The sequence below is a fragment of the Rhinatrema bivittatum genome, chromosome 5 (assembly GCF_901001135.1).
Source record: "Rhinatrema bivittatum chromosome 5, aRhiBiv1.1, whole genome shotgun sequence".
NCBI classification, from domain to species: Eukaryota; Metazoa; Chordata; class Amphibia; order Gymnophiona; family Rhinatrematidae; genus Rhinatrema; species Rhinatrema bivittatum.
The window spans coordinates 348496899-348511139 of NC_042619.1; the positions used below are offsets into that span (position 1 = coordinate 348496899).

At 42.5% G+C, this 14241-nt stretch overlaps 1 protein-coding gene across 2 annotated transcripts in view; it reads left to right on the forward strand.

Moving 5' to 3' along the window:
• The window catches only part of TPP2 (tripeptidyl peptidase 2), a 315654-nt gene extending 301834 nt beyond the window's left edge, over positions 1 to 13820 (forward strand). For both annotated transcript variants that reach the window (XM_029604518.1, XM_029604519.1), the window contains 2 exons: positions 4471 to 4590; positions 12034 to 13820. In XM_029604518.1, the coding sequence (XP_029460378.1) occupies positions 4471 to 4590; positions 12034 to 12123 (210 nt within the window). In that variant the 3' untranslated portion in view covers positions 12124 to 13820. The remainder of the gene's footprint in view (positions 1 to 4470; positions 4591 to 12033) is intronic.
• Positions 13821 to 14241: the final 421 nt, after the last annotated feature.

Below are 14241 nucleotides of genomic sequence, written 5' to 3' on the forward strand. Positions count from 1 at the left end.
TGACTTTTGAGATATTTGTGGTCTGCTTTGGAATGTTTTCATGCGGGGTGGAATATCAAATTTGACATTAAAGTAAAAGTGAATTCATTTTATATAAGTGCCAGACAGGTTTCAGATGGTAGTGACTTAAATCACTACCTATCTCAGTTGAATTTGAACAGACTTGAAGGTAAATGATATAAACTATTCCACCGCTACCCAAAGATTTTTTCTCTTTTAGCTTTGGATTTGAAATTAAGTAGTTGTTATATCTAGAGCTGAATTTTGCTGTTCATATTATATAGTCATGTTTGTTAAGGCCTGTCATAAAGTAGGGATGGTAAACTTTAGTCTTCAATGGCTAAAAACAAATCTTATTTTTTTCAGGGTAGTCAAAATTAACATTCTTAAAATTAATGTACATAAATATATCATTCATATTTGTTGTGGCTATTCTGATAAAAGCATCCCTACTGGAAAGTCTTGACATGCAATTGATGTTTCTGCTGCTTCTGTCAGTAGAATACTTGAACTCTATATTCCCCACCCCTTCAACCAATATTTTTTTCTTTTATATTTCACCCTTTCACAAAAACATTAAAAGTAGGGAGAGGATGGTTTCATACATCAACTGCAACTTGCTACCATAGCCTTGTATGCAGTGTGATTGATAATAGTAATCATGAACCAACCTCCCTCCTACCTATGGTTTGTTTTTATTAAATCTTCTATGAAACATTTTTTTTAGTGAATCTTATATATTTTAACCCTTCTAATTCAACTTAAGTAATTAAAGTCCATCAATGATTCGTCAGTAACGTTACTTGTATTTCGATAAAGATGATTTTTCCTTACTAATCGTAAAGGTGTCACTGAACTTCAAACGTGCGTCGCTCTTCTATTATTCCTGTTGGTGCTCGATTCTCTCTAAACAATCATTACTTGTAAATGCAGCTATTGCTTGATTCTTTTCCAACCGGAACCCTTCAGTTCTAATTCTTATTCATTAATAAGTACTGCTAGCTAATCCTTAAATGTAAATGCGGCAGCTACTTCAAATCGAGGCACTTCGATGTTTGGACACTCAGATGAAAACACGTTCATTCACATTCAACCGCCACTTGTGTCAAATTGTTGACTTATGGCTTATTATATTGCTTGCATCTTTATGAATGTGAATACTATATTTTGAATAAATGTATAAAGTCCTCTTTAACAGTTACCTCCCAGTCCAACTGATGGTTACCCGGTGCCAACAAACTTTAAGATCTTCTATGCCGTACACGTTTTGTTTTTTAAATCTTACAAATATATTGAAAAGATGGCTTAAACCTCCAAAGCCTTATACATCTTTAACTTATTATATGTCATTGATAATTCACTATATAGCTGTCGTAACAGATACATGTTAAATCTTCAGCGTCTTTTTCACACACATAAATCCCCATCGTCTTTTTTTCTTTTTTTTTCCACCGTTTGAATATGCGTTCCCGATCTACTTAGCTTTTTGTTCTCGTCTCCCGACATGGCCATGTTTCGATAAACGCGAGTTATCTTCTTCAAGGGAGTCTGTCGTCATTCTCCTTACTGTCGGGTCGCTCTTTACCGCTTGAAAAGCATTTTATGAACATTTTGCTTTAAGAACATAAGAACATAAGAAAATGCCATACTGGGTCAGACCAAGGGTCCATCAAGCCCAGCATCCTGTTTCCAACAGTGGCCAATCCAGGCCATAAGAACCTGGCAAGTACCCAAAAACTAAGTCTATTCCATGTAACCATTGCTAATGGCAGTGGCTATTCTCTAAGTGAACTTAATAGCAGGTAATGGGCTTCTCCTCCAAGAACTTATCCAATCCTTTTTTAAACACAGCTATACTAACTGCACGAACCACATTCTCTGGCAACAAATTCCAGAGTTTAATTGTGCGTTGAGTAAAAAAGAACTTTCTCCGATTAGTTTTAAATGTGCCCCATGCTAACTTCATGGAGTGTCCCCTAGTCCTTCTACTATCCGAAAGAGTAAATAACCGATTCACATCTACCCGTTCTAGACCTCTCATGATTTTAAACACCTCTATCATATCCCCCCTCAGTCGTCTCTTCTCCAAGCTGAAAAGTCCTAACCTCTTTAGTCTTTCCTCATAGGGGAGCTGTTCCATCCCCTTTATCATTTTGGATGCCCTTCTCTGTACCTTCTCCATCGCAATTATATCTTTTTTGAGATGCGGCGACCAGAATTGTACACAGTATTCAAGGTGCGGTCTCACCATGGAGCGATACAGAGGCATTATGACATTTTCCGTTTTATTCACCATTCCTTTTCTAATAATTCCCAACATTCTGTTTGCTTTTTTGACTGCCGCAGCACACTGAACCGACGATTTCAATGTGTTATCCACTATGACACCTAGATCTCTTTCTTGGGTTGTAGCACCTAATATGGAACCCAACATCGTGTAATTATAGCATGGGTTATTTTTCCCTATATGCATCACCTTGCACTTATCCACATTAAATTTCATCTGCCATTTGGATGCCCAATTTTCCAGTCTCACAAGGTCTTCCTGCAATTTATCACAATCTGCTTGTGATTTAACTACTCTGCACAATTTTGTGTCATCTGCAAATTTGATTATCTCACTCGTCGTATTTCTTTCCAGATCATTTATAAATATATTGAACAGTAAGGGTCCCAACACAGAACCCTGAGGTACTCCACTGTCCACTCCCTTCCACTGAGAAAATTGCCCATTTAATCCTACTCTCTGTTTCCTGTCTTTTAGCCAGTTTGCAATCCACGAAAGGACATCGCCACCTATCCCATGACTTTTTACTTTTCCTAGAAGCCTCTCATGAGGAACTTTGTCAAACGCCTTCTGAAAATCCAAGTATACTATATCTACCGGTTCACCTTTATCCACATGTTTATTAACTCCTTCAAAAAAGTGAAGCAGATTTGTGAGGCAAGACTTGCCTTGGGTAAAGCCATGCTGACTTTGTTCTATTAAACCATGTCTTTCTATATGTTCTGTGATTTTGATAGTTAGAACACTTTCCACTATTTTTCCTGGCACTGAAGTCAGGCTAACCGGTCTGTAGTTTCCCGGATCGCCCCTGGAGCCCTTTTTAAATATTGGGGTTACATTTGCTATCCTCCAGTCTTCAGGTACAATGGATGATTTTAATGATAAGTTACAAATTTTTACTAATAGGTCTGAAATTTCATTTTTTAGTTCCTTCAGAACTCTGGGGTGTATACCATCCGGTCCAGGTGATTTACTACTCTTCAGTTTGTCAATCAGGCCTACCACATCTTCTAGGTTCACCGTGATTTGATTCAGTCCATCTGAATCATTACCCATGAAAACCTTCTCCATTACGGGTACCTCCCCAACATCCTCTTCAGTAAACACCGAAGCAAAGAAATCATTGGGGGTGGTTTATGAACATGTGTTCATAAAATGCTTTTCAAGCGATAAAGAGCGACCTGACAGTAAGGAGAAGGGCGACAGACTCCCTTGAAAAAGATAACTCGCGTTGTTAAAGATGTATAAGGCGTTGGAGGTTTAAGCCATCTTTTCAATGTATTTGTAAGATTTTTTTAAAAACTGCGTACGGCGTAGAAGATTTTAAAATTTGTTGGCACCAGGTAACCATCAGTTGGATTGGGAGGTAACGGTTAAAGAGGACTTTATACATTTATTCGAAATATAGTATTCACATTCATAAAGATGCAAGCAATATAATAAGCCACAAATTATCAATTTGACACAAGCGGCGGTTGAATGTGAATGAATGTGTTTTCATCTGAGTGTCCAAACATCGAAGTGCCTCGATTTGAAGTAGCTGCCGTATATACATTTAAGGATTAGCTAGCAGTACTTATTAATGAATAAGAAGTAGAATTGAAGTGTTCCGGTTGGAAAAGAATAAAGCGATAGCCTCATTTACAAGTAATGATTGTTTAGAGAGAATCGAGTACCAACAGCAATAATAGAAGAGCGACACGCTTTTGAAGTTCAGTGACACCTTTACGATTAGTAAGGAAAAATCATCTTTATCGAAATACAAGTAAAGTTACAGACGAATCATTGATGGACTTTAATTATTTAAGATGAATTAGAAGGGTTAAAATATATAAGATTCACTAAAAAAAAATTTTTCATAGAAGATTTAATAAAAACAAACCATAGGTAGGAAGGAGGTTGGTTCATGATTAGTATTATCAATCACACTGCATACAAGGCTATGGTAGCAAGTTGCAGTTGATGTATGGAACTATCCTCTCCCTACTTTTAATATTTTTGTGAAAGGGTGAAATATAAAAGAAAAAAGAAAAAAATATTGGTTGAAGGGGTGGGGAATATAGAGTTGTTGTAATTGTTACATTTGTCCCCATCAGCAGCGGGGAGTGATTATATTTAGTAGACTACTTGAAGCATTGAGTACATTTTAGTTTATTATTCTCACGTACTTTGTGTTTTTGTAGGTTTTACCTTTTGCATATAAACATGCTTTGGTCAATAAAATGTATGGGAGAGGTCTCAAATTTGCAACAAAACTTGTAGAGGAGAAACCAACAAAAGAAAACTGGAAAAACTGTCTACAGGCAAGTGAATAGTTTTTCCTTATATGTTCAGAAATTAAAAGAGAAAGTCCAACATATAAGCTAAATCACTAGCCAGGAAAAGCTTAGTTGGAGGATAGGATTGCTTATGCATTTTGCTTTGGGGGTGGTTTCTAAGATATTTCAGGTTTAAAACAGTGCAGTATAATAGCTTTCAGGGCCGGCGCGTCCATTAGGCAAACTTCAACTGTCGCCTATGGCGCCGAGCCATAGGGGGCACTGAAGAGCAGCCACGTGGTGCCATAAGCGGCAAACAGAAATAGACACTGTGTCGCGCCCCCCCCCCCCCCCCCATTTCGGTGCCGACTGTTTCTATTTCTCTTTGCCGCGAGTGGGGTAGGCCCCGCTTGCGGCACCACATGGCTCTTTGGCGCCCCCTACAGCTCGGCGCCCTGAGAAGCACACAGTCGGTGCCGAAACAAGTAGGGTGGGGCGCGACCGGGGAGGGCGGCAGCGCAAGGGTCGCCTAGGGCGCCCAATACCCTTGCACCGGCCCTGATAGCTTTATATTGCTACATTCACAAGAAATTTCCAGTGTAATTTTCTTACCATTTCGTCAACGCACAGATTATGCTTTTTACTGGAAATTTCAGCAAAAAGTATGTGTATACATTAGCTGGTGAAATTAGTTTTTATCTGTATAGATCATTACTGTAAAGTTACATCATTGTGTTTTATTGGGTTTATTTGAAAGCAGACTTTAAATGGATTTCTACACAGAACATATTCAAAATTTAACAGAGCATTGACAGCTACAATATTAACATAAACTAACAGATGTACTATAGTGCAGTGGTTCTCAACCTTTTTCCCATCGTGACACACTGCTCATTACAATTCATGGCAAAAATAAAAAATAAAGGTCCAGTATTATTTTAATTGTTAAGAATGACACAAGGAAAAGACAAGTACTCTGTCTGGACAGAAATTGCATAAAAAGTAAACATCCCATACCAAAACACCAGTTTCCAGCACTCAGTTACCACCTAAGACAAGGCAACACTGAAAATAATACACCAGGCTTTAATACACTTGGTCCATTAGGAAAACAGACCAAGTCAGGCTGCTATAGAGCCCTACACGCCAGCAGAAAACCTCACCTAACAAAGCATAACTAGTAACATACAGACAAAAACTGAACTGGAAACCGCAACAAGCCAGAGAGACTGTATGCAGTGTAACAAAGAAAAAGAGAAACATCACCAGTCCTCAAAACAAATCAAGAAATATAAAATCAATAGCAGTAAAACCATACTAACAAAAAGAACAAATTCTTTCATTCTCACAAGACAAGCAGGATGTTAGTCCTCACATATGGGTGACATCATCAGGATGGAGCCCAATCACGGAACACTTTTGTCAAAGTTTCTAGAACTTTGGCTGGCATCTACTGGGCATGCCCAGCAATGCACTGACCTTGCATCCAGCAGGGGTCCCCTTCAGTCTTCTTTTTTCCGCGCAGCAGTAGCCACGCAGGTTAAGGAGCTCTCTTGAGATTCCTTCCAGGAATTTTCCTCATGGAACTTCTTTCAAAAATTTAAAAAAAAACCTACCCCATAGGGGTCCCCCTATCGAAATCCATACTCCGCAGTCAAAAGGTAAGGTTTTACCCTTCTTGCGGTCTATTCTCGACGAGTTAGTCCTTCGGGGCCTACTGGCCATCGACTGCACCACGGCTAAATGTTTGACTGAGTCATGGCATCTGGTTTTCGTCGGTGCCCCGACTGTACTCGAACAATGTCCATTACTGACCCGCACAGAGTCTGTGTTGTGTTTGGGGTCCGAACACGATGTCTAGAGAAAAAGACCGAGGAGATCATCGAGAAAGATGTCGATACAGTCATCGCAAAGCTCAGTCTGCCGATCCAGGCAAGCCCTCGGCATCGGCGTCGACAGAGCCACCGGTAAAGAAGCCCCGTCCAGGAAAGGGCCCATCCTCTTCTGTGACCGGGTCACCGAGGCATTCCCCACCTTAAGTGGTGCCAGGATCTGCGATTCCACCTTCACTAGTGGACCCTCTGGCTACACCAGTGCTGCCTCCTACTCCGGAGCCGGGGTTCCATGCCCCAGGTTTCCACGAGGAATTGGATCGGATGATCCAAGAGGCCATCTGTAAAGCACTTCAAGGCTTCCCACCTCCATTGACGCCAGTACCGATCATCGATCCGATTCCCATAGCACTCGCACAGCTACTGGGTAGACTGGATGCGTTGATCGGTGCCCTGCCTCCAATGAAACCAAGAGCAACCGATGGGTCCGGTGCCTTCCACACCGATTCCATTATCATCTGATGAGGAAACACAGATACCCATTCCACCATCTGGGATTTTACCACCGACTCATCCATTGCTGTCACCGGCCCCTTCAGTGCTTCCATTGATGCTGTCGGTGCCACCGATGCCTAGGCCTGGTCCTTCAGGATTAGTACCATTTCTCCCTGCTGGAGACCCACTAGGTGCTGGAGATCAGCCCTATGATCCTTGGACCAATGATTCGTCCCAAGATACAGATGATCTACCATCAGAGCCCTCTCCCCCAGATGAAAGATGACGTTCTTCACCAGAAGATCTGTCTTTTATTAATTTCATCAAGGAAATGTCTGAAACCATTCCTTTTCAACTTCACACAGAAGAGGACTCTAGGCACAAAATGCTGGAAGTATTCCAATTTATAGATGCTCCTAAGGAAATCATGTCTATACCTATTCTTGAAATCCTGCTTGATCTCCTGAAGAGAAACTGGGAACACCCAGGTTCTGTTCCACCTGTCAACTGCAAGACAGATGCCACCTATCTTGTGCAGTCAGCTCCTGGGTTCCAAAAGTCACAGCTGGATCATCACTCTGTTGTTGAATCAGCCCAAAAGAAGGCACGACGTTCAAAACCTCATTCCTCCAGGAAAGGAACAAAAATTCCTGGATGCTTTTGGCAGGCGTGTCTTCCATGGCTCAATGCTCATATCTCGCATTGCCTCTTACCAGTTATACATGACCCAGTATAACAGACCTTTTTAAGAGGATCTAGGATTTCTCTGATTCTTTACCAGAGCAACTCCAGGCTCAACTTCATACTCAGCTTCATACTCTGGCTCAAAAAGGTCTGGATGCTTGAAAACACGAAGTCCGCGCTGCGTATGATATCTTTGAAACTGCCTCTAGAGTGTCTGCAGTGGGGATTAGTGCAAGAAGATGGGCCTGGCTCAAATCCTCGGACTTAAAACCAGAAGTCCAAGACAGGTTGGCAGATCAAATATTGGTAATAATCTCTTTGGAGAAAAGATCCGAGAGACCGTGGCGCAGTTGAAAGACCACCATGAAACACTGCGCCAGCTTTCTTCTGTGCCGTCTGAGTTTCCTTCTGCCCCTAAGAGAATTTTCAGGCGTGACTCTAAGCGGCCGGCTTCCAAGTCAAGAAAATTTTCTCCTCTGGCTTCTAGAGGAGCCCTTCCAGACTTTACCAAAAAGGTCAATCCAGGCAGACTCGGCCTCAAAAGTCTCAGCCAGCTTCTCAGCATGGACCAGCGTCAGGATTTTGACTCCTTCCTAGAGAGAGTGTAAGCCAACCTCCTCTTCCATCCATACCGGTCAGCAGTCGGCTGTGCCACTTCAACAGTGTTTGGCATACAGTCACCGCAGACCAGTGGGTACATGCAGCGGTCACTCAGGGTTAACACCTAAATTTCCTGACTGTTCCAGCAGACTCTCCACCTTGGCTGACGTGGGGGACGTCCGACCACTCTCCCTTGCTCGAACAGGAGGTCTCATCCCTCCTCAAATCCCGAGCAATAGAGCCAGTGCCCCTCTCCCAGCAGGGACAGGGGTTTTATTCCTGGTATTGTCTAATACCAAAAAAGTCAGGTGGCATACGCCCAATACTGGACCTCTGCGCCCTAAACAAATTTTTACAGAAAAAAAAAATCAAAATGGTAACCTTGGGCGCTCTACTTCCTCTGCTACAAGCAGGAGATTGGCTATGCCCTCTAGATCTCCAAGACACTTACATACACATCTCAATTTCTCCATCTCATCGCAAGTACCTGCGATTCCTGGTCTGCCCTCGTCACTTCCAGTACCGTGTATTACCATTTGGCCTAGAGCCCGCTCCACAAGTATTCACCAAGTGCCTGGTGGTAGTCGCAGCCTTCTTCAGGAATCAGGGTGTGCATGTCTACCCTTATCTCGACGATTAGTTGATAAGGGCTCCGACTCAGCAGGGCGCACTAGCCTCCCTGCGTCTCACTATCCACACCCTGATCTCCTTAGGGTTTCTAATCAACTATCCCAAATCCAAGATAGCTCCATCCCAAACCCTATCCTTTATAGGGGCCGACCTAAACACTATTCAGGCAAAAGCCTTCCTCCCCCAGGATCGCGCTTTCACCATAGCATCTCTGGCGCATCACCTACAGACTCGACTATCTTCAACTGCTCATCGCTTCCTCATACTGCTGGGTCACATGGCATCCTCGGTGCACGTCACTCCGATGGCTCGTCTAGCCATAAGAACATAAGAAAATGCCATACTGGGTCAGACCAAGGGTCCATCAAGCCCAGCATCCTGTTTCCAACAGTGGCCATTCCAGGCCATAAGAACCTGGCAAGTACCCAGAAACTAAGTCTATTCCATGTTACCATTGCTAATGGCAGTGGCTATTCTCTAAGTGAACTTAATAGCAGGTAATGGACTTCTCCTCCAAGAACTTATCCAATCTTTTTTTAAACACAGCTATACTAACTGCACTAACCGCATCCTCTGGCAACAAATTCCAGAGTTTAATTGTGCGTTGAGTAAAAAAGAACTTTCTCCGATTAGTTTTAAATGTGCCCCATGCTAACTTCATGGAGTGCTGCCATGGGAGTGATGCAGTGGACCTTAAAATACCAGTGGATTGAAGCTTGTCAGCCAATGTCCAGAATTATCCAGGTTACCAAACAGCTCAGTCTGTCACTAGCCTGGTGGATACACCACTCCAATCTCATTTAAGGCCTTCCATTTCAGGCTCCAGAACCTCAAATTACCTTAACAACAGACACATCCAACCTCAGGTGGGGTGCACATGTAGGGGACCTGCAGGCTCAGGGAACCTGGTCTCCAGAGGAAGTCAAACACCAGATAAATTTCCTGGAGCTACGGGCGATCAGATATGCCCTCAACGCTTTTCAGGATTGCCTATCAAACAAAGCCATCCTGATTCAAACGACAATCAGGTTGCGATGTGGTACATCAACAAACAAGGGGGAACGGGCTTCTACCTCCTGTGTCAGGAAGCTGCACAGATATGGGCATGGGCCCTTTCCCGCTCGATGAACCTCAAAGCAACCTACTTGCTGGGAGTGGATGATCTTTTGGCGGACAGGCTGAGTCACACTTTCCATCCGCACGAGTGGTCTCTGAATCCCACCATAGCGGACACAATATTCCAATGCTGGGGTTACCCTTGCATAGACCTCTTTGCGTCAGTCCATAACCACAAAGTAGACAACTTCTGCTCTCTCATTCGCAGTCACCACTCGCAATCACGCGATGCCTTTGCTCTCTCCTGGGCCAGCGGTCTCCTTTATGCGTACTCTCCACTTCCTCTCATTTCAAAGACTCTCGTGAAGCTCTGGCAGGACAAGGGAACCATGATCCTGATAGCACCTCACTAGCCACGCCAAGTGTGATTTCCAATACTTTAGGATCTCTCTATCTGCAGGCACATTCCCTTGGGAAAGGACCCGCTTCTGATCACTCAAAATGATGGGTGCCTACGCCATCCCAATCTTCAGACCTTGTCCCTGACGGCATGGATGTTGAAAGGTTAATCCTTCAGCCACTTAACCTCTCTGAACCAGTTTCCTGTGTCTTGATTGCATCACGGAAGCCTTCCACGAGAAAAGCTTACTCTTACAAATGGAAAAAGTTCACGCATGGTGCTCTTCTCAGTCCCTTGACCCCTTTTCCTATCCAATCCCGAAGTTTCTGGACTATCTCTGGCATCTATCAGAGTCCAGTCTTAAGACTTCTTCGATCAGAATGCATGTCAGTGCAGTAGCTGCCTTCCATAAAGGTGTCGGGGATGTCCCCATATCAGTACAACCCTTAGTAACACGTTTTTTGAAGGGCTTGCTCCACATCAAGCCTCCACTTCGTCCTCCAGCCCCTTCTTGGGACCTTAATCTGGTTTTGGGTCGGCTCATGAAACCACCATTCAAGCCTCTTCACTCTTGTGAACTTCGATATCTCACATGGAAAGTGATTTTCCTTTTGGCTATCACTTCAGCTCGCAGAGTTAGTGAATTGCAGGCCCTAGTTACCTGTCCACCTTACACTAAACTTCTGCAGGACCGGGCAGTACCCCGCACTCACCCTAAATTCTTACCTAAGGTAGTTTCGGATTTTCATCTCAATCAATCCATCATAGTACCTACCTTCTTTCCCAGGCCCCATGCCAACCCAGGAGAACAGGCTCTGCATACCCTTGACTGTAAACGGGCTCTAGTATTCTGCCTAGACTGTACTGCTGCTCACAGGGAAAGCACTCAGTTGTTCGTCTCTTTCCACCCTAACAAGTTGGGACAGCCTGTGGGTAAGCAGACTGCATATCCTTTTGCTATCAGCAAGTGGGCATTCCACTTCAAGACGTGTTAAAGCACACTCTGTGAGGGGCATGGCAACTTCAGTAGCACACCTACGATTGGTGCCGCTTCCTGACATTTGCAGGGCTGCCACCTGGAGTTCTCTCCACACCTTTGCAGCCCACTATTGCTTGGACAAAGCCGGAAGACAGGATTCCATCTTCGGCCAATCTGTCTTGTGCAACCTATTTACAACATGACGTGCCAACACCCTTCCGCCTGCCCGGTGGGGTTCAAGATGCCCTCTACCAAATTCCACCCCAGTTGTTCTGCCTGTTGCAAGCCTTTGGGTACATTTGGTGCATATCTGGACATCCTCAGCTCGGTACTCGCCCATATGTGAGGACTACCATCCTGCTTGTCCTGTGAGAAAGCAGAGTTGCTTACCTGTAACAGGTGTTCTCACAGGACAGCAGGATGTTAGTCCTCACGAAACCTGCCCGCCGCCCCGCGGTGTTGGGTTCGTAACGTTTTATTATTTTAATTTTTGGCACTGCCTGTAGTTTTTAAATAAGACTGAAGGGGGGAACCCTGCTGGCTGCAGGGTTGGTGCCGTGCTGGGTATGCCCAGTAGGGGCCAGTCAAAGTTCTGGAACTTTGACAGAAGTTTTCCGTGATTGGGCTCCATCCTGATGATGTCACCCATATGTGAGGACTAACATCCTGCTGTCCTGTGAGAACACCTGTTACAGGTAAGCAGCATTGCTATATAGATTGCACAAGACAAAGAGGAAAGTGAACATTTGTGAAAAATATCCCTTCATGGCATTCTTGTTTAACTGGAGCATGTTTTTTGCTTTTCTTGATAGATGATGAAGTTACTTGGATGGTTTCATTGTGCATCATTTACTGAAAACTGGCTTCCAGTTATGTTTCCTCCCGACTATTGTCTTTTTTGAAATTTCAACTAAGATTTTATAATTGATGTTATTAAAAAAAAGGAAAATGTTTGGTTTTATATAGCATGTTTTCATCCATTTTCAGATGCTGATTATTAAATTGTCTGTATTTATCAGAAAAGACACTGGTGTGCAATATAATACTTGTTGAAATTGGGCTGTGATAGGCTTCTTGCATGAGTGGTAGATCCATTTACTGTTCTTTATGGCAAACCCGTGAAAGCTCTTTCCTATGTAAAGAAAGAGTTTTAAATTGTTAATATTTCATTTGTATGAAAGCCTTAAAATAAACTGTATCCATAATAGCTGACATTTTATTTATTAGATGAAAAGAAATAAAATGTTACCTGTATTATCATTTATATTTAAATTCTCAAGACAGACTCTCTCCACCTCATTATATCATTCGGTCATTTGAGCTTTTATATATCTTGATCTGCAAATCATGTTTAGTGTTACTATCTGAAGTACCCAAAATACTTAAAGAAGAATGATCTTGTTCAAGTGCCAGACATTTAATGCTTCTTAATCAGGTACTGTAAAGTTATATATATGACTGTGTAAGGAACACACAATTATGTAAATTGCTGCAGAATAAATGTGCAGATCAAAGAACATCATATGCATTCTGATACCTTAAGATTTTTTTATAATTATAATAAAAACAAATATGAAAATTTATTAAATCTGTTTCTTGTTTCACAAGAATTGGGTGTATAAACGTTTTTGCTAATATATTCAGTGTTGTGGGAAATCATTGAGAATGCCATGGAATAAAATATGTATCTGGGTAATGTTGTGCACCCCAACATTCTGCGCATAGTTTTAAAATTATGCATATTTTATTTGACAAAATAACACACTGTAATCAGTGTTTAGAGTAATAATTTAAACTGCAAGGCAGAAAATAGTTCTCCATAGACAAAAAGTCAACTACACAAGTGGGTGACATCATACAAACCCAAGGTAGTTTATGAACATGCCTGGGTCTCAGCCTTTTTTTTCATCCACTGATGTGCTTGCCAGATTTTTAACGCATGCTTTCTTTTTCTCTCAGAGCATTCTATTTTCTTGTCACATGTCTCCAAAATAAAATTTCTTGTTACTTCACATTTCTAAAGAGAGCTGGCTTCAGCTCTCTTGGCAATAGCAGACAACAAACCAAGTTTTAAATGATGTCCACATTATTACCGTACTTACTTTTTTCCCCAAAGTCAAACCAATGAGAAAGTGTGTGTATATCTCACTGTAAAATAGCCTTGGCTTATTACAAAATAAGAACTCAGCCACATTATCAGACTTTGCAACTATTTGTCTCGTATGATCCTAACAGACTGGGCAGAGAAGTAGCTAAATGTACATTGTCCAACTGACTAGCAGATTGTATTGCATAGTGCTGTATGTTAGCAGGCCTACAAGTTATAGACACCATCAAGTTACAGCCATGGCTGAATCAGTGGTACATCTTCAAGCCATATGTATCAAAGACATCTGCAAAGTTGCAACATTACTATCTGGACAATCTCTCAAATAATTGCAATAGATTCAGACAAGCAGTTTTGTGTAGTCTATTCATCAAGTAGTCTACTCTCTATAGTGGGATCCGAGTTGCTTATTCAGTAAATGCTCTGTTGCAACCCTCACCTTGAGACTCCCCACATGTCATGGCTAATTCAGCTCTGCTTGTCAATGGAGAGAGAGCATGTTTGCTTACCATAGACCAGGGGTGGGCAATTCCGGTCCTCGAGGGCCACAAACCAGTCTGGTTTTCGGGATATCCCTAATGAATATGCATGACAGATTTGCATACAACGGAGGCAGAGTGCATGCAAATCTCTCTCATGCATATTCATTAGGGATATCCTGAAAACCAGACTGGCTTGTGGCCCTCGAGGACCGGAATTGCCCACCCCTGCCATAGACTATGTTCTCAGTTATCAGCAGAATGAATTAGCTTGCTAAATACCAGCCTGCCTCTCTTGGATAGTCTACGATCTAGCTAGAATTTGCTGTAAAATTAAATGAGGGGCTGCTCATGAGACAACGCCTGTATGGGAATTCCCACACATGTTCAGTAGATCAAAAGCTCTAGCCTTAGAGAGAATGGTCGGTTTGGTA